Below are 23,792 nucleotides of genomic sequence, written 5' to 3'. Positions count from 1 at the left end.
GTAGTAGTTGGGTTGTTTCTATATGAAGTCATCCGTTAATGCAAAAATGTTTCGTTCCTGTATTTGGACGCACTTCTATGATTTCAGCTTGCATGACGAAGTTAATTTAACTTTATTTCTTATAAGTTTTCAAATCTAATTGCAATACTAAGTTATTCATTTTTAGTAAATAAATTTATTTTATTTTTCAGTAATTACTGTAGTTGTTTATAAAATGTGTTTTCTTTCCCCGATTTATTCGTCAGGAATGACGATGATGGAAACCGAAAGTCCGTGAATGCCACGCTCGGTAAACTGCTCAGTAATGGTAAAACTGTGAGGCGAAGGGAAAACCGGTTGGTGTTTCAGTTGATTGAGTACCAAACATTTCATATGAAGAGATTTTCCTCCTCCATCCCTCCACCCTTCCCTGGAATGTCCGAGATTCCGAAGACCTCGACCGCTGCCCAATTAATTTTGTGGTGAACGCATTGAAGTTATTATTACCATAGGAACTTTAAGAACTGTTAAATCGTTTCTCCTCGAGTCATTAACACCAAAGGAGGCAGGAGTTATGGGTGGTATTTTTCACTAAATTAACTCTGAAGCCTTTTTTTTTGCTCCAAAAATTGTTCAATAGGAATCAAACAATTTTCGCAGTAATTTACAAAAACCTACTCCCAGAAAAGAAAGATGAATTAAAGTTAAGTGGAGTTTGTGGCGTACTTATGTCACTCTAATATACTTCTGAAGGAATAAGTGGTCTGGAAGTATTTAAAATATATTCTAAGTTCAATTTTTTCGCCATAATTCTACACTAGAAGTTTTTCGCATCATGGTCCAAAAACTGGAAAAGACTTCTTGACCCCGTTATTAATGAGTAACTTTCAAACAATACTCTTCGTATGGTTCTTGGTAAAAACTCCTCTAGCTGATGACTTATCTAGGAATGAAATTTCGGTTTGCCTAAATTAATTCCTATTGGAATTTAAGTAGCTATCATAGGTGGATCCAACACCTCAAACGGGGGGGGGGGGGACGCAAGGAGGAGGGGGGGGTTCCGGGGGCCTCCTCGGAAAATTTTAGAATTTTTGAAGCATCCAACATGCAGTTTGAGTCAAATTCGTCATAAATACTTAACAAATGTAAGTATGTCTTTCCTTCCTTTTTTATTCGTTCCTTTCCTTTCCCTTTTCCTTCTCCTTTTTTCCTGGCGAAAGGGGGGGGGGGAGGCTTGTGCACTGTGCCCCTCCTCCCGGGATTCGCCCATGGTAGGTATTCGCGATTGTAAGAGATGCGCCAATTATTTCCAGAATACACCTCACAAAGTATTAACTTTTACACCCGAAGACTTTTTATATTTTTGGTAATATATATTTTATTAGTTTCTTACAAGGTGGAATGGGGCTGGACAGCTGTCCCACTGTAAATTGGAAGAAGTGCAGATGCAATTAGACAGCTGAAGCTTGCGTCCAATGAATCTTAAATTAAAAATTCCTATTCTAATTTTGTTGATAGTCGGTCATTGTACAGTTCTTTATTTACAAAATTTTGATTAATTGATATATTAATCAATTTCTGGTGTGCGGTTGTTGCCTCTGACACCATCCTCCCCGAAGACTTTACCGTTTTTGATGTTAACGTATTTCGTTTGTTGTTCTAGTCGGCGTGCAAAAAAAACGAAAGGAGAAGCCTGGGAACTTCCCTTGCGATTTTTGTGGGAAAGTTTACAGACACCAAACCAGCTGGTGCCAGCATCGGAAATCTCATCTTGGTCTAACGTCTTGCGAATATTGCAGCAAAACCTTCTCGAACATGTCAAATCTCCGTGTGCACATGAAAATGGTCCACCCGGAAGTTGATGAATTATTCTAAGTTAAGCTCCTTACTTTGAGATGTTTCCAACGCTCAACGAAACACTATCGCCGCAACAACGCGTGCGGATGTGGCTTTCATCGAGGCGCAGCATACAACTATTAGTACTCGATGGATGCGCGTGTTGCAGATGCATTTAATTGAAGGCGTTTTAACTTTCCTCACGCTCTCACGCATTGACCACGGTGCGCCGAACTTGTAATGACTAACGACCGTATATTTTCCGCGTCCATAGTGCGCAATCGTAAGTCGATGGCGAAGGTGCGAAAACAAGCCATTTGCGACGTTGCAGACTTCCTATCATACTTACATTATTCTTTGGAAAACAAGTAAACGTATAATTTCTTGAAAACTATTTTGATCGATCAGCTATGCCGGCAGAATATTCTGTAGCTGTAAGGTTGGCTTGTCTCTCTTTGAAGAATTAAACAGGAGCTGTAATTTAGAAACATCGCAATGGAGGTGGCAGTTGGATTGCTTGCAGGTGGCGAGTTTTTGTATTTTTATGCTTCTGTAGGTCGTTTTCCAATTGAATCATTCAATGAAGACGGAATATTTGGAATTTGTGAATTTTACGGGAAAGGCGGAGGGGCTGAGTGATGAGGATATATGGTCGATACTCAGCCCCTCACGCCCTCCCGTAAAATTCACAATTCCAAATATCCGTCTTCATTGAATGATTCAATTGGAAAACGACCTACAGAAGCATAAAAATACAAAAACTCGCCACCTCAAGCATCCAACTGCCACCTCCATTGCGATGTTTCTAAATTACAGCTCCTGTTTAATTCTTCAAAGAGAGACAAGCCAACCTTACAGCTACAGAATATTCTGCCGGCATAGCTGATCGATCAAAATAGTTTTCAAGAAATTATACGTTTACTTGTTTTCCAAAGAATAATGTGAGTAGGATAGGAAGTCTGCAACGTCGCAAATGGCTTGTTTTTGCACCTTCGCCATCGACTTACGATTGCGCACTATGGACGCGGAAAATATACGGTCGTTAGTCATTACAAGTTCGGCGCACCGTGGTCAATGCGTGAGAGCGTGAGGAAAGTTAAAACGCCTTCAATTAAATGCATCTGCAACACGCGCATCCATCGAGTACTAATAGTTGTATGCAGCGCCTCGATGAAAGCCACATCCCCACGCGTTGTTGCGGTGATAGTGCTTCGTTGAGCGTTCAATGTAAGTATGGCAGGAATTTTGCCATGTTGCAACGGAGGTACGCGGATCTTCGAATTTCAGACGTGTCGTGCCATGTATTCTGTGCGGAGAAAAATATCAATTTCATTACTTTCTGATGTTAAAGTTGAGTAATTATCTCTTTCCTTCTGAGTTGTATTCACTCTGGATTTATGGGCACAGTCTGCATATTGTAATCGTAACACGGAAACATCCTACCGTGCTAAGGAAAAAACGCCGTATGAACATTCGAGAGTTGCCAAATTTCCCTCAACTAAATGTTTATTTTCGAGGAAAGTTATGAATATTTTCCCTTGAAATTTTCAGGGGCTTTAAGTGCAATTGCGAACAAAATCATCTGAAAAATTGGAAGGAAAATATTTATAAGTTTACCAGGAAATTTGTGTTTTGGAAATGGAAATGTGGCAACGCCTGAAGGTTCATACGGCGTTTTTCCTTAGCACGGCAGCATCATGCTTGGAATTCGTTTTAGAAGTTAGTCAGTTAATTTTATTAGACATGCAGCATCTCACGCTATTGATGTCTTGACGGGAAATGTTAAGGGGGTTGTTGTGCAAATACAAAAATGTTAAGTCTTCGCTTAATGGAAGCGAAAAATGCCAAATTTTGGTTGCAACATCGGGATCATCGTAGGTTAGTGAATATAATAATATTAATATCATATACTTATAACGTAACAGTGGAACAACAAAGATGAAAAAAACGGGAAACAAGGCTAAAAATACACAATTATGAAACCCGAGACGTTTCGACTCAACACTGAGTCATTTTCAGTCGGAAACAATAAAAAATTTTTAAAAGAAAAACGCTAAAACCTGAGCTCTACATGGTGGGGCCGGGATCTGAGAGAAAAAAAAAGAAAATTGATAACAAACAAGACACATCGATGCCAGCACCAGTAACCGAAAATGACCGATACGCTAGTTCACGATCCACACACAGATGGCAGCACTAACCAGTGAAACAATTAAGTTCAAGGAAAAGCCAATAGGTGCCGCTGGGGCGTCAACCTAAACCTGACTTTTTAAAAAGTGAGTGGTATATTGCACTAAGCCCGCTGATGTCAGTGCGGTTATTACACACAGAATCCCCATGTTTGAGGATTTCGATCATTTCCAGGACCAGTCTGGGAAACAACTTCTCTTCCTTACATAAAATTACCACCTTATCAAAATCGAACCGGTGACCAAATTCTGTTTGGTGCCTCTTGAGTGCTGTTAACTCACTATTGTCATATTTATGACCACCAAGCCTCTTCCTTAGAAGTTGCTTGGTCTGACCGATGTAACTGATGTCGCAATTTCCACAAGGAATTTTATAGACCAAACCCGATTCCTGCAGAATCGGATTTTTAGCCTTCACCCTAGACATCAGGAACTCAAGATTGTTGTATTTGGTGTTAACCACATGGTACCCGAACAATTTTAAAATCGATGACAAATTTTCCGAAAGGAAGGGAACGTATGGAAGGCATACAATTTTGTCGAGATCCCGTTCTTTGGTAGTTTTATCCTGCCCCCCTCTCTTATTAAAACTACTAAGTACCTGGCGGAAAATCTTTGCTATCAAATTGGGTGGATAACAATTTTCAACCAACAGATTCTTTCCAATCTGGATCATCTCATGCCGATATGAAACATGAGAGAGACCAATTATGCGCCGTGCTAAATTAGATGCAACGATGCATCAGCGGGCTTAGTGCAATATACCACTCACTTTTTAAAAAGTCAGGTTTAGGTTGACGCCCCAGCGGCACCTATTGGCTTTTCCTTGAACTTAATTGTTTCACTGGTTAGTGCTGCCATCTGTGTGTGGATCGTGAACTAGCGTATCGGTCATTTTCGGTTACTGGTGCTGGCATCGATGTGTCTTGTTTGTTATCAATTTTCTTTTTTTTTCTCTCAGATCCCGGCCCCACCATGTAGAGCTCAGGTTTTTAGCGTTTTTCTTTTAAAAATTTTTTATTGTTTCCGACTGAAAATGACTCAGTGTTGAGTCGAAACGTCTCGGGTTTCATAATTGTGTATTTTTAGCCTTGTTTCCCGTTTTTTTCATCTTTGTTGTTCCACTGTTATCATCGTCTCGGGCTGCTCCTAAAAATTTGTATCTACTTATAACGTAAAGATTTCGTAACTAGTTTTTTTTTTTTTTGGTTCAAGTAGGTAGGGGTCATCTAAATGTATATTTCCATCTTCCTCTTTCCTTTCCTTTCCTAATCTCAATAATTCAACTAACACAAATTTAGAAAATTTTAGGGAACGCTGTAAATCAAATCTATTATACTCCTTGGTTATTGCAGTACAAATTTACTTAAACAATTCTACATAGTGTTGCGATTTTTTTCAGTTGTATATTTTTTCTCTAGTTTTAATAATAACATTTTTTTTCTCTCTTTGTTTCTACATTTTAAATTTTTGGTCCCTTTGTGATACGACTTTAATTTATTGGATGTGTCTAATGTAAAACACTTAAAAATGCCCCGCTGTAATTTGAAATATAATAATATGTTTGTTATACTTGGTGCAGTTTTTGTTGACTTTAGACATGTACCCAACTTGCAGGAGCCTAATCAACTAAAACTAAAAACTATAGTGTCATCCATTCATAGACGCAAGACCACTTTTGTCGGGCTTTGCGTTTCCGCTGTCTATTGACTGAAATGACCATAGTTTGTTTCCATAACACAAGACCGCTGGAGTGCGGTCCGGTCCTGCTGGCTGATTGTTAAAATTGATGGACAAAGCTATAGACAAAGCAGATACAAGGGATATGGAGGGATCCTATTGAAAGCGTGTGGTTGCAATGGACAAAGGAGGTATAGGTAATAGACTAACTAACGGCAACCCACGAGAGACCCTATAGTTATCCTTAGTCCATCATTTCCCTCCTTCGTCTATTGGAACCACTCATTTCAACCAATAGGATCGCTTAATACCATTCCTCTGTGTCCATAACTTTGTGTATCGATTTTAACAATCAGCCTGCTGCATTGCCGTTTAGGAAAGATCCCGATCTAGCTACGTATCTTTAGGGGCAAAATGACTGAAAACGTAACGTTACTCAAGTTAAATGCCAATGAACAGGCTCGGCACCAGCATTTTCTGCGCCCTGTGGCGGAAATATGATAGCGCCCCTTCAGACGCGACAGACGAAGGTTTCTACAGCGTTTTTCCTTTGAAAGGCAGCATAGTTTTCATTTCTGTAAAAATCTTCCTCATCGTGGAATAAGGATGACAGTTAGACGTATTTAAATAACGATAATAAAAAATAAAAAAAACTATATCCATTCTAACATGAACCTTGAGATCCATAAGAATGCATGCATGGCAGGGCTCATGTTTCAATGGATATCGTTCCTTTTTATTTAAATACGTCTAGTTGACGGTCTAGGCAACGGCTGGAGCAGCGCGGCGAGGCTTATTGTTCGGCAACAAAATCACCTTCAAAGGCGCTGCAACCCAGCCTCACATCGAAGTTAATTAAGTTGCGGCCGCCGCCGTTAAGTTGTGTTCTGCATGTTTATGTGCATCGTGAGGAACTATTGCTTACATTTGAGTATTTATCAATAAATTGACAGAAACGCACAGCTATGCTGAGAAAAAACGCTGTATGTACTTTCGAACGTTGCCAAGTATCTCTGAAAAAAGTATTATTTGTAGGAAATTTATGAATATTTTTCTTAGATAGTTACAAACGATTTATATTAAAGTGCAGAATAGTACATCACAGACTTGTCAAATGCTTTGCTGGAGTATTGCCTAGTAACAGGGAGTTTGACACAAGTAATAAAATCAAAATCCAAAAGAAACACATTTTTTATTTATAAACCAAAAAAAGGCTATGAGAGGAAAACCTGCGGAAAATATAATTTTATGTATAACTATCATTACCGCTTTGAAAAGTACTATGTTTGAGGAAAATTATGAACATTTTTCTTTTGCAGTCTCAGATGATTTAGATCAAATTGCAAAACTTTTCAAGAAAATTAAAAGACAAATATTCGAAATTTCCCCAGAAAATGTGTGTTTTTCACAGCATATTTGGCAACAGTCGAAAGTTTATACGGCGTTTTTCCTTAACACGGAAGAACATTATTCTTCCCTAAACTACAAATCCATCCTCATCGCGTAATGAGGATGACGGCGATACATACATCTTGCCAGTTGGAGCGGCGCGGCGCGTCCTTGGAAACGAAATCGCTACTAGTTCGCCTTCAATTTTGGGGATGCAACCCAACCCCACACCGAAGATAATTAAGTTGCGTCCTCCGACTAGCTGTATTGTGAATATTCCTACTACATAAAGACATAATTTACCCGTATGTGTGTGCGAGTGTTGCCAAATGTCGCTCGAAAAATTACTGTTTCCAAGGAAAGTTGTGAATACACAGCTGGACCATTTCAGATGATTTAGATCAAATTGCGAATGAACTTTCCTGAAAAATTGCCTGTGGAAATGACATATGAGAGTCATTCGTTGATTCGCCTCGTGCCCGCATCAATTTTGGAAAACACACATTCAGTGGCGATTCCAGCAATTTGGCAACACTAATTATACTCCACTTAAAGTCATCGAATAATTCGAGTGCATAATAGATAGGTTGCCTCACCTAGAATCGATTGTTTTGTGTTAGGGTGTTGTTTTGTATACACGCTTAAATTTCCATCAATTTCTAATCAAATGGTGACCGGTGCGCATCATCTACCATCAATTTTTTTCGGCCTCCAAAAATTTGATGGTAGATGATGGAACTTTGGGTCTCATCCGTCATCTGATTTCCACACAACCATGCTTATTTAATGCTTATTTGAATCAACACGCTGTTTTAATTAATTTTACCCATCAATCTAGATAACTCTCGACCGCCATTTTTGTCATCATTTTGAACAAAAATTGGCGGAAATTTGAGCGTGTATCCAGGCCTTGAATGGAGGAAAATCAGTGTTGCCAACTTTTAAGAATCGTCACTGCATAAATTATTTGTATTAATGCTTTATTTGTGTATTCCAGATCCAAGAAGCATGTTTGCTCACGGTTTCTTTGCTTTGGATCGAGAGAAACCCCACACGTGTCATATCTGCGGTGCCAGTTACAAGAACTACCGACATCTTCGAGACCACAGAAAGTGTCATACCGGAGAAACTTTCTGCCGTGTGTGCAAAAAAAATTTCTCGAACAAAGCCAATTATCGCATGCACGTGCTCATGGTCCATAAATCAGGCGTTTAGTCAAACTCTTCGTGCCATGAAGCTATCATCTCTCCTGACACCATTGGCAGATCCAGCAAAATGGCAACGTTGTTTTTCTTCATTTAAACCTATGAAAATATATCTGTCGCAGGCAATTATCAATCGCCGGCAATTTACAAGCCAGTGGTAAATAAATATAGAAAATAATACAAATCAAAAATAATAGGACAAGGTTAGAATGCTGATTATGTTGCCTAGATAATGTGTATAGACACTTTTCTATCCTTAAAAACACGGCAGGAAAATGCACACACTCAGAAGAGCGTGTATAGTAAACTCCGTGACATTAGTTGAGTTGAGATCGGACATGCAACTAAACTAATATCGTGACCAAGCGTAGAGTATCACAAAAAATGAAGGCGCTTCAAGGCAAGCACATACTTTTGAAGACCATAACCCTTAAAAATTGCATAATGCTGATGCGCATCATTGCGATTTATTGGAACAACGTGTGAACCGCTTGCAAATTGCCGGCGATTGCTAATTGCCTGCGTCATATCGATTCTTGGAGGGGTCAGATGCTCCGACAAGAATCGATTATCTAACATAGGTTTAAATGGAGGGAATCCGGTATTGCCAAATTGCTAGATCCACCTATTCCTGACACATTCAGTGTGATTCACAAAGAAATTATAGCAAGTGGTGGTTAGTTTAATATCCTCGTCTAGCCCTGTCATTGGACATTTGCAAACTTTTAAGTGAAATGCGTACACGATGAAAACTATTTTATTTAACTTGCATTGAAATTTGATTGTTGCCCATATCCAGTCTCTGGCACAATCAAATGAACCGCAAACCAGTCTCGGGATTTTAAACGTGCCAGCAACTTCTGAAATTTGTCAGTTGAACATTCATCCGAATTGACGGATCATTGACCAAAGTAGGAAATTATAGAAAATTTAAGAATAATTTGTTATTCATAGCTGTTAAAATTATTTTGTGCGTGGAATCAAAATTTTTGGGAACTTTACTAATCTTTATAAGCGATTCAGAGTTACTGAAAGATAAAGGAATAGTTATTTTTGTTAAAGATTGAGAATATTCTTAATGTTTTGTATGATATGTCGACGCCATAAGAGTGAATAGTTATTCTTCAATTTGGAAAGCTTGTACATTTTTGTTACTCGTACATGGCTGCTTGATGTGACTGTGCATTATGGTCTCGCATCCAAAGAATACCAGCAACTATTTAACTGAAAGTCTTTGATGTGATGGACATTGATATACCAATCAAAAGTGAATAATATCTTACTGTCCTTTACTTGTTTATTTTTACGTTTACGTTTTGTTTTTGCTGAAATAAATAATTTTTTATGCGGCTGCTTTAAAACTTCATTGTGCTCTAATTCATATAGGTACTTAGTTCAATCAAATTGTTTTTTACTTAACTGTTCGGAAAAGAAACTGAATATTACCATGAAATCTTATACACACAACCGTGCTTCGTTCCATTATATTGAATGTTGCACTCAATTTTATGAAATTTGTGTGTATTCAATTTTGTTCTAATAAAGTCTATTTACATGCGCAAAGCCCATCTTGATTTAAATTATTTTTAGTGGATCCATATGTCTTTTATTCGATGATTTTTCAAAGAGCGCCATGTTTCAACTTCAACTTTCGGGAAGTTGATGAAATGAGAGAACAATGTCGGTAAAATCTCATAAATCTTCTCAGCCTTTCGGAAAAAATTCCTAATTTGGATCGAGTTCACTGTGGAAAGGAGCCAAATTTTTTGGCTGATTTAGGACACGATATAACCGCCATTATTGATTTCTTTTTACAGCCAGACGTTTATACGACTTCAGAACGTTTCAATTCCCACTCAAATAGATTAAAAATTACCCCCTCGCATCTTCGCGATTGTGCTCGGAGAAAAAAAACTTCGTGCATGGGACCCGAAGTTGAGGTCATATGGATCTCTAAAGTTTTCGGACCACGTATCCGAAAACTTGAGGTCCAGCTGCCGAAGTTCGGGTCAAACATCTGAAGCACTTAGGTGCATACCGAAGGGTTCGGGTCACACATCTGAAGTACTGCGGTACATAACGAAGTTTTTCAGGTGTCTGACCCGAACTTATTTGGGATTCAGAACATCTAATATTTCAATGAACTAAAAAATAGAGATGGAATGTATAATTACGAAGAATTTTTCACCCCGCCCTATAACCTAAGCTCACTAATTTTTGAAAAAAAACCTAACTATTTATTAAATACTCGACAAGTTTTTAGATTACAAAAATAGTATTTAAAAATATGAAATCTATCTGTACTTTTCATACAGCCTTTTCCCTAAACTTGTCACTTTGTATGTTTTCCAAGACTCAGTCTCTAGCGTTAGGAAGTAAGTCGCTCAGGGTGTCTCAAGCGTGAAAATGGTGTTGATTTAGAACCCAGTAAATCCCACCACAGATTTCTTATTTATTTTATTCTATCCACTCCACCTTACTGTTTTCTTTTACCCTTTTCCTTAGTCCTAAACCGAATCTAACTGTCTATAGGTGACTGTAATTCTGAGAAGAATAGAAGCCAAAAAACTCTTTAAAAAAAATCTCAATTTGCTGTGTAAGTCGCTTTTACGGAGCGCTAGGGCGCTCTGCTACGCCTACCCGTCACAGGAATCTGCCATTTGCCCAGTTCTTCTTTATTACTTTCGTTACGCTCGTGTCCTTTAAGGCCAGTCGGTTCTGTCTATCCTTACATATTGAAATCTAGTCACTGCCCAGTTTTCTCAGGTTCTACTGTAAAAACTTATTTTTGTCAGACAGGTCTAAATGTATTCTTTCAATTGATATGTTATTATTTCGATTTTACTAAAAATAAAATTTTGAGTTATTTTTAAAATTTCAATTTTATTTTTAATGATTTTTTCACTTCCAAGTCTTCTAAAAACCGTATTTAACAACGTATCAGAACAATATATGTCAATCAAAGAGGAAATTTAGAGCTGTTTATCAAAAAAGTTTTTGAAAATCAAATCAGTAGATCCTGAGAAAAAGGGACAAGAGTGTTCAAAAACTAAACTTTTCAGTATCGCAAAAAGAAGAAGAAGAAATGAATTTTTTTGGCCTGACCTTGCGTGACAAAAACAGCTGAAACTCCTCCAATAATCACCGGAATTTAAAAAACTAAAGCTTAAAATGATCCTGAGAATGTGTGTGATTTATTGGGATGAAAAATAGAAAATCGAATTTTTGAAAAAAAAATTCAGAACCAACTGCCCTTAATGTTTGTAAGAATAGCACTACCATTTTTCAATTATTCGGAGCTGAATTTCAATCGAGTATTACCTACTATTTCAGGTCGAACACCATCTGGAATCCCGTTCTACGGCGACAATTCGGAGGAAACGCGGCACGTGTGCATGACTTGCAACGCCAGCTACAAGAACTACTGTCACTTGATCGACCACAGAAAATCTCACTTCGGAAAGACATCCTGCGAAGAATGCGGGAAATGTTTTTCATCCGTGTCCAGCTTGCGAAAACACTTGATACTCGCTCATGCCCGAGCCCCAAAATGCAGTAGATAAAAAAAAATGCATTGCAAAATGTATACTCCACGTGACATTCTGCGCAGATACAAAAAGAACGGGTTTTAACCAGCGGCCATTTTGGATTTTGGGGGGTTTAAATAGTTCAAGTTCAGCGAACATTATATTAAACAATGTCCAAAAAGCAGTAGCACTGAATATATCGGTGTGTGGAGTGTATCCAAGCGCTAGAAATAGTGTAACATTTTTTTTGAAAAAACTTACATTTTATTAATATAAAATTGGATTTGATCTGTTAATTAGTTACCAATTGTTACCACTGAAATATGTTACCTTGTCTGAAATCAAGTTATGGCCTTTGTGATTTATACTTCGTGACCCTGACGATGAAGCGCTTGCTTCGAAAAGCTTCGGTCAAATTTTATTCATAAAATGTAAGTTTTTTAGAAAAAAATGTTACATAATTTCTAGCACTTGGCTACACTCCACATCCCGGTTTCAATATGTCGAATAATGGGTCTTAACTTCATTCTCGAAGACTATGGCTGGATGAAATGGACGTATTTCTACCAAACGGAACTAAGTGCATCATGACGTGAGCCCTGTTGTGCATATATTTTTATGGATCTCAGGGCTCGTGTTTCAAAGCACATAGTTCCGTTTGGCAGAAATACGCTGAAATAATCAATGGTCGCCTCACTTTACGGTCAATTTGGTACTTAGCGATCTTCTCGCCCCGTGACTTTTTTATTTGGCGGCATTTAGTGTTGCTTTTATAAAAATTAACTTTTTTAGAACGACTTATTAAAATAAAAATCACTTGAATTGCAGGACTTATTTCTTGCTTTCTTTCTTTCTTTTTTTCCCCTTCCTGTTTTCTAATATGTAATTAAAAGCTATAACGGAAAAACAGTTCAGTGGTGACTCTGAAGGATATTGATAAATTTCGAGTAAAATCTGTCTCAGGAAATATATTTATGGAAAAAATTGAGCACGATAAACATTTCTCAATTTACCTCAATACTTGAGCTTCAAGTTCATTCGTGTGTCAAGCGTTCGTAAAGTTTTTTTTTTTTCATTTTTTTACACTTTTTCTTGCAATAACAAAAGTATCACTGAACTCCTTTATCTGCGATACTCTGTAATTACAAAACGCCTTTTAAAAAATGATAAGATTATATTAGTCTTAGATGTGACTTTTATCTAGTCTTCATCAGGGCTTATCGCTAAGTTGGGGAGAGGGAGAGGAGAATTTGAGATATTATTAAAAAAGCGTTACACTTGATTGCAGTGCATAGGAGGGTATTCCCTCTTTTGTGGAGTTTCGAATTTTATGGTCTAGAATTCACATGTAGTAGTTTGTTAACCAGATTCTGGAATAGTAGTTTACTGCTACAAAAAAGGAGAAATTCTGTAAAATGGGCTTCTCAGTTCTAAGTGAAAATTTGTGGACACCCTTCTGTTGTTTTTTCTTCGTTTTCACGGTATTCGCGACTGCTGCCCTTGTAACAGCTATTTGTCAGCCTGCACGTTCATATAACATTTAGGAAGCTCTTACCTTTGTCGAGGATGAACTTTTCTATATGGAAAGGTAAGAGCATAAGATCGAACTACCAAGGTGTGAAAACAAGGTGGGGCCAGAGGGCCCTTCCCTATAATAATTAGAAGCAAGAAATTAAGGATATTAAATGTAAGTATTCAGGATAAAGTAACATAATCCATGAGAAGCTATGCAAGCTTACTTTCTCTACGGTTTGATCCGGAAAATTCGCAGCTCCATCAAAGCTACAAAGCACTAGAATTATATCAGTGCTAACGCACAGCGGCGCGGCGCACAGTGGATTGAGTCAATAGGAAAGGTCGGATAAAATTTGGACATTTAAAACGCTTATAACTGCGTTTATATAAAACTTTGAAAATCTAAATGTGGCTCCAATAGTTTTATCGTGAACTTTTCTACTGAAAACACCCCTTGAAATTTAAAATGTGACGAAATAAACATAAAACTTTGCAGTTTCAGTGAAAAATTTCGTGTCCAACCTCTTTGATTGACTCGATCCACTCTGCGGCGTAGCGTATAAGAGCACATTGACTTGCCTTTACGCATGCCATAAACAGACTGTTATTGCCTTAAAAATTGAAGATATGGCAAAACGGAGGACATTATTTCTTTTGGCCCGTAACTCGTCGTTCCCAGTGGGGAATGACTCTTTGCTTCCGTTAAAAAACACATTTTCATTTTACTATGTTGAAGTCCAATTTACTCTTAGAAATTTTTTTTTTTTCTTTTTCGAAAAATGTCTCACTAGAATCTTTTCCGTACTCAGAAGGAGTATCGAATGCGGTACGCCCGAATTCGATCGGACGATTTTGATTCGATCGACTTGAATGAGTCGAAAAATTAAAACGTGAATTGATCGAAACCCCGGGAATCGATCGAATTTTGGTGATTAAATCAGTGCGATTGAATCACTTCGATCGGTTCACGTTCTTATTTTTAATCGATTTATGCCTGTCGAATCCATAGCCTCCTTTTTTGATTGGTCGATAACTTCTCCGCGTAAGACGGGAGTGCAAATACCCGCTTTTATTCCAGATTACCCTAAACTGATCCATATCATCGTGCTAAGGAGTAACGCCGTACGAGCCGTCAGACACTGCCATATTCCTCTCGAAAAAAGTCGAATTTACTGGGAAAATTGTGGAAATTATGTCTCCAATTTCTAGGACAATTTTATTCACAATTTCATCTGAAATATCGGGAAACCTTAAGAAACATTGAATCAGTGAGAACGAAAACACAGCAACTCGGTAACTCGAAAATGCTCAATTTTCATTTAAGACAGTCAATTTTCATGAATTTAATTGAAGTTAACTCATCTGTTCCAACTCGGACCTCTAAACTGTCCTTAAGTACTAGTCTTTCGACACCTTAAATATTTTTCTTAGATTAACCGCTTCACCTACTGTGCAGTTTTGTGTGTGTCTTGGTTGTTTTCATTTTTTCGAGTAGGTGTGTTTTTGTTCTCACTGATTCAATTATGAACAACTCTCCTGGGAAAAACATGTTTTATCCGGGGAAATTTGACAACCCTCGAATGTTCATACGGCGTTCTTCCTTAGCACGGCAGCATCGCTTAGAGTGTCCGTCTAAAATATGATCTTCATTTTCCAGTTCGTCAACAACCCTCTTTTGGAAACGTTTTCACCCTCGACCGCGAAGATCCTCGGCTTCAACTTCAACCCCACATTTGCTCCATTTGCGGATGCCGTTACAAACATGCCCGCAGCTTGAGGGACCATGAAAAATCGCATAACACGGAATTCCTGTGCAAGTTGTGCCAGAAGAACTTCTCCCTCAAGTCCAACTACACAAGACATATGCTCCTCGCTCACCAAATCGACTTACGAGCACCCCCATGAATCAAATCTTGCTCTGCGGGCTGATTATTAAAATTGATAGACAAAGCGATAGACAAAGAGAACATGGGGAGTATGGAGCTATCCTATTGGCTAAAATGGGTGGTTCCTATAGACTCAGGGAGAAAATGATGGACTAACTATCGGGTCTCTCGTGGGTTGCCGTTAGTTAGTCTATTATCTACCTCGTTTGTCCATTGCAACCACCCGCTTCCACCAATAGGATCCCTCCATATCTCTTTTGTCCTCTTTGTCTATAGCTTTGTCTATCAATTTCAATAATCGGCTCGCTAGCAAACTTTTTTATTTATTCAGATTCTTCTTATTTTCTATTTTTATTTTCCTTCATCTTAATTTAATACCTACATACACCTGTAACATGAAAGTAATCAATTGAATAAAATGAACCGTACCTCTCATAAAGCGATTTGCTCAAATCCTTCATTACCAGCCGTAGATTGCATTAAGATGAAATGATCAAATCACGTATCTCGGTTGTTTGGCGTTGTCAACTTCTTTTCATACTTTATGATGCCAGTAGAAAACTATTTAACGTCGTACCTTAAAAACTTCCCTGATTTGTATCCCCTCTATCAATAATATTCCATGAGGATTCAAAGGAATGATGTCTATTCGTTCTCCATCATTGAGATGAAATAGGGAGTGAGATTTTTGAACATTGCAATAAAGATACGTGGTATGATGCTCGTTTATCTACCGATAAGAGCGCTTTTACGTTTTTTTTTCTCAGCGTAGAGTAGATTTATAGGGAAATTATGGTCATCTCAAAATTCCTTTTTGATTGGCTCCCAATCAGTAATCCAAAACTTCAGGCGGAGCTCATAGAATCCGAATTAATGGTGAATGTTGCTGTTGCGTGCAGATTTTTGAAAGTGAGAGAAAATCAGGTTCTATTTGCCTCTTTCGCTGTGGAATTGACTCAAATCACATAATTCAGCGTATTTACTCACTTTTGAAACCAATTTTCAGCATTACGTTCGTTAAAAATATTTCTAACCTATAATTTCACTATCGAAAATTTTACAACAAGTGGAGCAATGATAAACACCAAAGCTTGACCCTTCATCCAGGTTTGCAGGCCATTTGGACAATTTGCGATTCGGAAAGGAGCCCCGATTTTTAAAATTGGGCCCCCCCGTTTACCTCCCAAGGGGGGCTAGAGGAGCTTCGGGACCATGAAATTTGGATTTCTCGAGGTCGATTACCTGGGAAACCGTCTTTTTCTGGAGAATTTACGTCAATTTTGAGACCAAAGAGAAATTATGGAGGGGGGTACTGTCCCCCTCTTTAGGGGGTCATTTTTGGGCCTTGGATGGTCCGATTTTGGATTTTTAGGGGTCAATTCCACGTGAAATTTTCTGTGCTTTTCAATTCTGATGCGATCTATCCGCAATTCGGTCGGGAACCGTGACTTTCAGCATCGTGACCCCCCCTTTACCCCCCAAGGGGGGGTGGGGGGGTTTCGGGACCACGAAATTCGGATTCCTTGGGGTCAATTCCCTATTCAACCCTGCGGTCTCCGACTTCGTACGACCTATACCAACCGAGAAAAAGGCCTGGTACGGGTGGTCTGAAACACCCTGTATTTCTGCCAAACGGAATTTATGTGCATTAAGACATGAGCCCTAAGACCCATAAGAATATGTGCATAACACGGCTCACGTCATAATGCACATAGTTTCGTTTGATAGAAATACGTCCATTTGTTTTTTCTGAGTCTCCTCGGGATCAAGTGGCCATACTATCTCTGTGAAGATGTTCTGCCTGTCAAAGTATTACACAATCTTTATTTTATTTTAATTTTCATGCCACTATTGCAGTAAATATTTTTATAACTGCGGTTAAATTTCTCAAGCAGACGAACCCAGTAAAAAAAGAGGCCCGCAGAAATTTTAAAACCTGAAAATGGATATTCATCCTCTCTCTCTTCGATGGCTAAATAATTTCTCTTACCTTTCTCCTAAGAGAGGGGGCGTTCCAATAAATTCATTTCGCTCCAAACGTGTACGTATCACAGCCAATATTTTGTGATCTTTTCACGACGTAGAAGGTGTTCGATTATTACCGCACAATTAAGGGGCTTGGAGGACAAGGCGCATTAGTGCAGTTTTTGATATTTCGAGTAATACGTGTTTGAAGTTTCGAAATTAGATGGATTCTTATGGCGGAAAGGAAGTTCAAACTGACTTTTTGATGTATAAAAATTTGAATTTGGGGGCAAAATTTTCGCACAATATGCCTTGGGACTAGTTTCACTTGAAATCATTAGTATCTCAATTTTTTAAAAAAAACTGCACGTATGTGCCTTCTCCTCCAAGTCTCTCAATTTGTGTCATACTTATTTTTCAAATACAAAAACTGGAGTCACAGGAGAAACACTCTACTGCTTTTAACTTTTAAAGGGATAAAATGAGGATATTTTTTTAAATGTTTTTTTTTTGAAAAGTTGTGAAGTTTGAATCCCTAGCCTAGCATTGAATAGGGTTGCAAAAAAGATCTGATCCGTCGACTACACGGAAAACCTGGAGCATACCGATAAGTTTTAGGTGAGTAATCATTCTTTTTGAAACTTCGAAAAATATCAACGAATACCCTGAAAGGTGTACTCAATTTTATTGGGCGTTCTGCGGAAATAATCTGCGTATTCAACTGAGAAGATACAATAACGGGTCAAAGGAAGCGTCCAGCATTTTGGAACTTGCTGCCTTCCGAACGGTAAATTATGTTAATGATTTTGGCCAAATTCACTTTAAGATCAACAAAAGGAGTTTGGATCATAATATCCAATGCACAAGATTAAAAATGTAAGTATGTTAATTTCAAGATCTGTAATACACTTTCTTTGCACATTCAAAAGGATTTGAGAAGCATTTGCATGCCAGGCTCAGCAATTTATCGCTGGAAAATGCTTGAAAAAACGATTTTCCTCCCTAAGATTTTAGGCAGGACACAATCAACTCAGCGAAAATTACTGAAATTAACTCCTAACCGAGATATTAACGTTGGTATTTAGCATTATGGTTTCGGAAAGTTTGAATTTCCTGCTCACAAGGAAAACAAAGAGTCTCCTTGAATCAAATCGCGCATTACAACCATTTTGACAAGCTTCTCAAATGGAGCAAGGCTCCTTCCCCACGCTGTGTTGTCCAAAGGATTAACAACGTGCAACACCTGAGCCTAAGCACCGAGATTGAGGTCGGCATATTTTAATACCGCAGTGGCTGTTTCAGAAACGTTTAGTGTGCGATTTGACTCAAATACACAATTGATTCTTTGATGTGCGGGAGGTTTAAATTAATGCATTGAAAAACATTAAATGGACCGCGAAAGAACTAAGCCGCATCAGCTATCGCCAAATTTAACTCGGCAATTTAATTTTTTACAAGAGAACGTTAGTGTAGATTCCTCCGAAAATTTTGAGGAATTTGCCTTGTATTATGTAGAAAATTCACTGAAATTTGCAGGCAAATCCGCACAACCGTTTTCATGAGAAAATTAAATTGCCCAATTTCATTTGGCAATAGCTGATGTGTCTTTGATCCCTTCTGTCTAACCCGGTCTAATTAGAAGTTAATGTTAATAGTTTTCGTTGCACAAATCGCGTTCAACGGGAAATTTTTATGAGAATAACAAACATATCATAATCATTTTACAGGGTGTTTAGCATCAGGATTTTCACGATTTTTACGATTTTCCCGATTCTGTCAAGATTTGAGGTCAATCAGGATTTAATTCCGATTTCATCAGGATTCGAGGAAAAATCGCAGTCGTAAAATCAGGATTTGAGAAAAGTCGGCCGTCCGAAATTCTAAAGTCCTCCTGCCTTCGCACACGCTTATGCAGAAATTTTAATGTTTCTCCGCCAAAAATCAGGATTTGAAAAAATTATGAAATCAGGATTTAGCAGTCAAAAATCAGGAAAAATCAGGATTTCATCAGGATTCCCCAAAATTTTTCCCAAAGGACACCCTGTTTTATTTGCATCTTGCCTAGCGATCTATTGCTTCTTTTTCGAATTTCTTCAACTTTCTTTTCCAGCAGCTATAATGTACCCGCTTTAATAACATTTAGCAAGAATTAGTAATAGCACCAATTTTAAATTCAGTCTGGTCTAATTTCTGAATCATAATTTTTAGAAACATCATGGGACTTCGGAAAAAGAACCAGACCGAGACCTTCCTACGACGACAAACCTTTCGAGTGTGAAAGTTGTGGAGCCCGATACAAGAATTTACGGCACCTCCATGAGCACTTCAAATCTCACACCGATGAAACACTCTGCACTTTGTGCAAGAAGCACTCATCGACCAGATCAAATCATAAGAAACATATGTGGTTGAAACATAAAATAAAGTTGACCTGATAAATCGCATTCGTCAAAAATCCATTCAATGTCGCGTAGATTGTAGTTGTGTTAAGACTAAGTATTTTGAGAGATTTAACATGATATATCCTGGCCGTATCACATGTTATATTGTCTAGATTTTTCAAAGCATCAATGAAATTGAGACAAAATTGAATGCTGGTAGGGTGTTTCCGGTTAAATCTGTCAGTATAATTATGGCGGGGAAATTATTTAAAGGAAATAATTAAATTTGTATTTTTTTTGGATAGAAGCAAGTTTGTGAGGGTTTTTATTTTTAATGTGTTGGACGAATTCACCAACTATCAAATTATGATAATGTAAAACATATAGCTACTTGGTAGTATTTAAAAAAAAAAAAAATTCTTTAACAAATCGTATCACTTGAGAGAGTAAGAAGTCTTTTTCTTCCTCGACTAGAGCATATATACAATTATACATTCCAATTTTGAATCATCATGCTCAAAAAATTTTCCATTGGTGGCCTTATTTTATCATTTTACTCGTGAAAATTGTTTTCCCGAGCTTATTTTAAGGTACTTTCATTTTATTGTCATCAATCAAACAGAAATTCGTCCTTTTTTACTAATTATGACTTTGTGTTTGTAAATCGCCAAAAATAATTATTAAGGAAAACAGATAAATATAACAATCTTTACCAATTTACATTGATTATTCTTCATCATGTCCATCTTCTAGCTGAATACATTAGAAATGAAGTGAAAAAACTGGCTTATCAAGTTTCAAAATGATGAACATTTTGGTTTCCCCTTTAACTGATATTATTTAAAAATAAAAAGTGATGCCACTGTCTGATGGAGACCAAGTGTCCTCTCTAAGAACTTGAGATACCGTTGAATTGGCATCATAGTCACTTGGACAAAATGTGTGTTACGCACACGTGGAAATAGTATTTTACCATACGGCGTGGTTGCTACTGAGATTGTGGCCGTTCAAGTACGTTCTTTCAGACTTAGAAATTTGAGCTTCAAACCTTAATTCATCTGTAATTTCTGCAGGACCCTGTGAGAAAAATGTTAAATAATTGTATGCTGCTACACTTGCATGGGCGGATCCAGGGGGGCTTAGGGGGCGTACGCCTCCCCTCCCCCCTGTTTGCCCGAAAAAAATGAAGAAAAAGAAGAGAAGAAAGAAAAAAAGAAGTAATGTGGAAGAAGGAAAGACGCTCACATACGGCAATTATTCATGTCGAATTCGACTCAAACTGCATTTGAGTTGCTATAAAAATTCAAAAATATTCCGGAGGAGGCCCCCGAATTCATCTTACGACCCCTCTTTTCCCTTTCGAGGTGTCTAAATATGTATGTACACTTGCAAGTGCATTCTGATGTGATCTAGCGATGTTTTTAGTCCTTGAATTGAAAAAGGAACTGCCTTAATTTTTGGCTGAAAAAGCTTTCTGACCGATGAAAGTTGTGGTCAACGATGTCATAAAAAATTACCTCAAATGTGAAATGATGATAATGTGACCAGGGTAATAAGAGTCAAAATGATTCTGACAGAGTAAGGTTCGTATTCACGTTCCCTCCATAACCAGCCTTTGTATGGTCTACATTGTGATTTTATTCTTTTGTAAGTATCTATTTCCGAAGTTACACAGTTGAATTGTACTGATTACTGAAGGCTCGTCGTATATCGACGGTGAAACTACCAAACCACGTATCTCGTTTGCGGTGTTTAAAAATCTACGCTCGCATTTTGTTTTTTTGAAGTAGAACAAATCAATATCATTTCTTGAAATTTTCATAGAATTTTCTCCGCACGAAGAGGAAAAATCACAGAAATTTTCAAGACTGGACGTTAAGTAGTTTTTTATTTAAAAAATAAAGTATGACATGCAGGAAGTCTGCGACGTCGCAAACCGAGATACGTGGTTTTGGTAGTTTCACCGTCGATATATTGTCCATTTTATGATACCAAGTTGACGGCCTCCTTAATCACAATGTAACTTATGGTGCCGTGTTAAGGAAACACGCTGTATGAACATTCCACAGTTGCCTTTCCTCCGATAATGCTCTATTTTGAGGAGAGTTATGAATATTTTCTCCCGAAATTTTCAGATAATTTACATCTGATGGTGATTAAAATTCCCTAAAGATTTCTCTAAAGATTTCCTTGGGAATTCATGTTTTTTCAAAGGAAATTTGGCATCGTCAAAGGCTCATACGGTGTCCTTTCTTAGCATGGCAGCATACTACCGTGCTAAGGAAGATCGCCGTATGAACTTCGAGTTGCCAAATTTCCACGAATAAAACATGTATTTTTGAAAACATTGATGCATATTTTCCTTGAAATTTTCAGATACTATAGATTGAATCGCGTACAACGTTGTCTGAAAATTTTGGAAAATAATAAATCGGAGGAAACTTGGCAACGTATGAAGGCTCATACGGCGTCCTTCCTTAGCACGGCAGCATAGGGTGCCACGCCAAGGGAAGGAGGTTCAAGGACTGACAGTAAACTACGGTCTTTTAAACGTCCTTGAAGGCTGACGAAAATGATCCCGGCAAGTAATAACTCTCCCTCCGAGGGTATTTTTTAAATTTATTTCATTAACATAGTTCCCCTTCTTTGAAATTTCAGATCTGGCCGAGAATATCATTTTTTACCCCAGAGGTCGATACAGCGGCGAAAAAAAACCGCACGTCTGCAAAATTTGCGGAGCACGCTACAAACATTTCCGCACTCTTCGAGATCACAGAAAAGCTCACACTCCAGAGACTTTTTGCGCACAGTGTAACAAGAACTTGTCAAATACCGCAAACTACAAAATCCACATGAGGATCTCCCACGGAATCTCAGTATGAAGTGACGAGGAGAACTGGCCTACATTTTGCAATAAGGAAAGGACTACAATTTCTGGCTCAGCCGTCTTATCTGCATGATGAAATAATGACACATACGTTATTTCTACAAGTCAGAAATGGACCGCCTTTAACAAAAAGGAACCGAGCGACATCAGCTATTGCCTAAGTTTAAATCAGCTAAATTTAATCGGCCAATTTAATATTTTACAAGAGAACGTTTGTGAGAATTCCTTTGAAAACTTGAAGGAATTTGCTTTGTCTTACGCGGAAATGCCACTAAAATTTGCACAAAAATCCGCACAAGCGTTCTTATGTAAAAAAATAAATTTCCCAATTAAACTTGGCAAACGGTGATGTTGCTCGGTTCTTTTCTGCTGAACGTGGTCCAAATAGTAGTTATTTTTCTCAAAATGTAGTCCAATAAAATCCTTACGGGATCAATCGATGCTGTTCCATTTATTTAGTATAAATCTAATTTTCTATCTCGTAGACGTAATAATTTACACGACTTATATTTCTCTCACAATCTTTTACTGCGCTGTGAATATCGAGTGAAAATAATTTTTCTTGTATTTGTCCATTTTCATGGAAAACCGTGTGTCCATCTCGCCTCGCCATTTTGGACCCGAACTCCAAACTTATCGCTGTGATTTAATTAAGGGTTAAGTTGTCTGATACGATAATAATATAGATGGTCTTGTGGGGGTTACAGGGGATTCACAAGGACTAGCAAGCCAATAATTCTGTGTATCATTTTGTTTTTTAACTATATTTTATTTAGTCATTCATTTATTTAGCATTTGTAGGCTGACTAAATCGAGACATTACTTAAAATCAATTTGAAGGAGCAGCGTCCCGGCAGATTGTCACTATTTAAATGAGGCCAAGCAACGCAACCATTACATGGTGGATAAAATGTGTCAATCCCACTGCGTTAGAGAATTCATAAGCAATTTAAAAGGATCACCCGCCAAAGTACAAAATGTATGCACTCTGATAGTTGTTACTCTTCAAAAGTTCACCTAGAATACAGTTCACGCAGCTAAAATTCCTGAACTTAACTCCCAACTTAGATATTAACGATTTTGATCAACATCGGTTAGGAAAAATTTAAACTTTCCGCTTACATTAAAAACAAGAGTCTACTTAAATCAAATCACGAACCACAACGGTTTTGCCAGACTTCTGAATAAAAATGTTCCTTCCCCACCTTGCGTTGTTCAAAAAGTGAACAACGTGCAATAGCTGAGCCATAGCGCCGATATTGAGATTCCCATATTTTTTTGCCTCAAAGACTTGCAAATGCTTAGTATCCGATTCAACTCAAGTAGATTATTGTTTTTATTGAGAGCGGAAAG

The 23,792-nt window shown here is 37.9% G+C and overlaps 1 protein-coding gene across 1 annotated transcript; it reads left to right on the top strand.

Moving 5' to 3' along the window:
* Nucleotides 1-13,106: 13,106 nt before the first annotated feature.
* LOC109043499 (histone H4 transcription factor-like) lies at nucleotides 13,107-15,645 on the top strand. The gene is made up of 2 exons (XM_072301106.1): nucleotides 13,107-13,393; nucleotides 14,978-15,645. The coding sequence occupies exons 1-2, from the start codon at nucleotides 13,372-13,374 to the stop codon at nucleotides 15,223-15,225; spliced, it is 270 nt and encodes an 89-aa protein (XP_072157207.1). The 5' UTR covers nucleotides 13,107-13,371; the 3' UTR covers nucleotides 15,226-15,645.
* Nucleotides 15,646-23,792: the final 8,147 nt, after the last annotated feature.

Source organism: Bemisia tabaci, chromosome 5 (assembly GCF_918797505.1).
Source record: "Bemisia tabaci chromosome 5, PGI_BMITA_v3".
Classification (NCBI taxonomy): domain Eukaryota; kingdom Metazoa; phylum Arthropoda; class Insecta; order Hemiptera; family Aleyrodidae; genus Bemisia; species Bemisia tabaci.
Note: the sequence above shows the minus strand (reverse complement) of the source record. Positions and strands in the feature narration are given on the sequence as shown.

Coding starts and splice junctions, on each gene's coding strand:
- LOC109043499 (XM_072301106.1), top strand. CDS start 13,372: ATGAACTTTTCTATATGGAAAG. Junction 13,394..14,977: donor GAACTTTTCTATATGGAAAG/GTAAGAGCATAA, acceptor TTCATTTTCCAG/TTCGTCAACAACCCTCTTTT.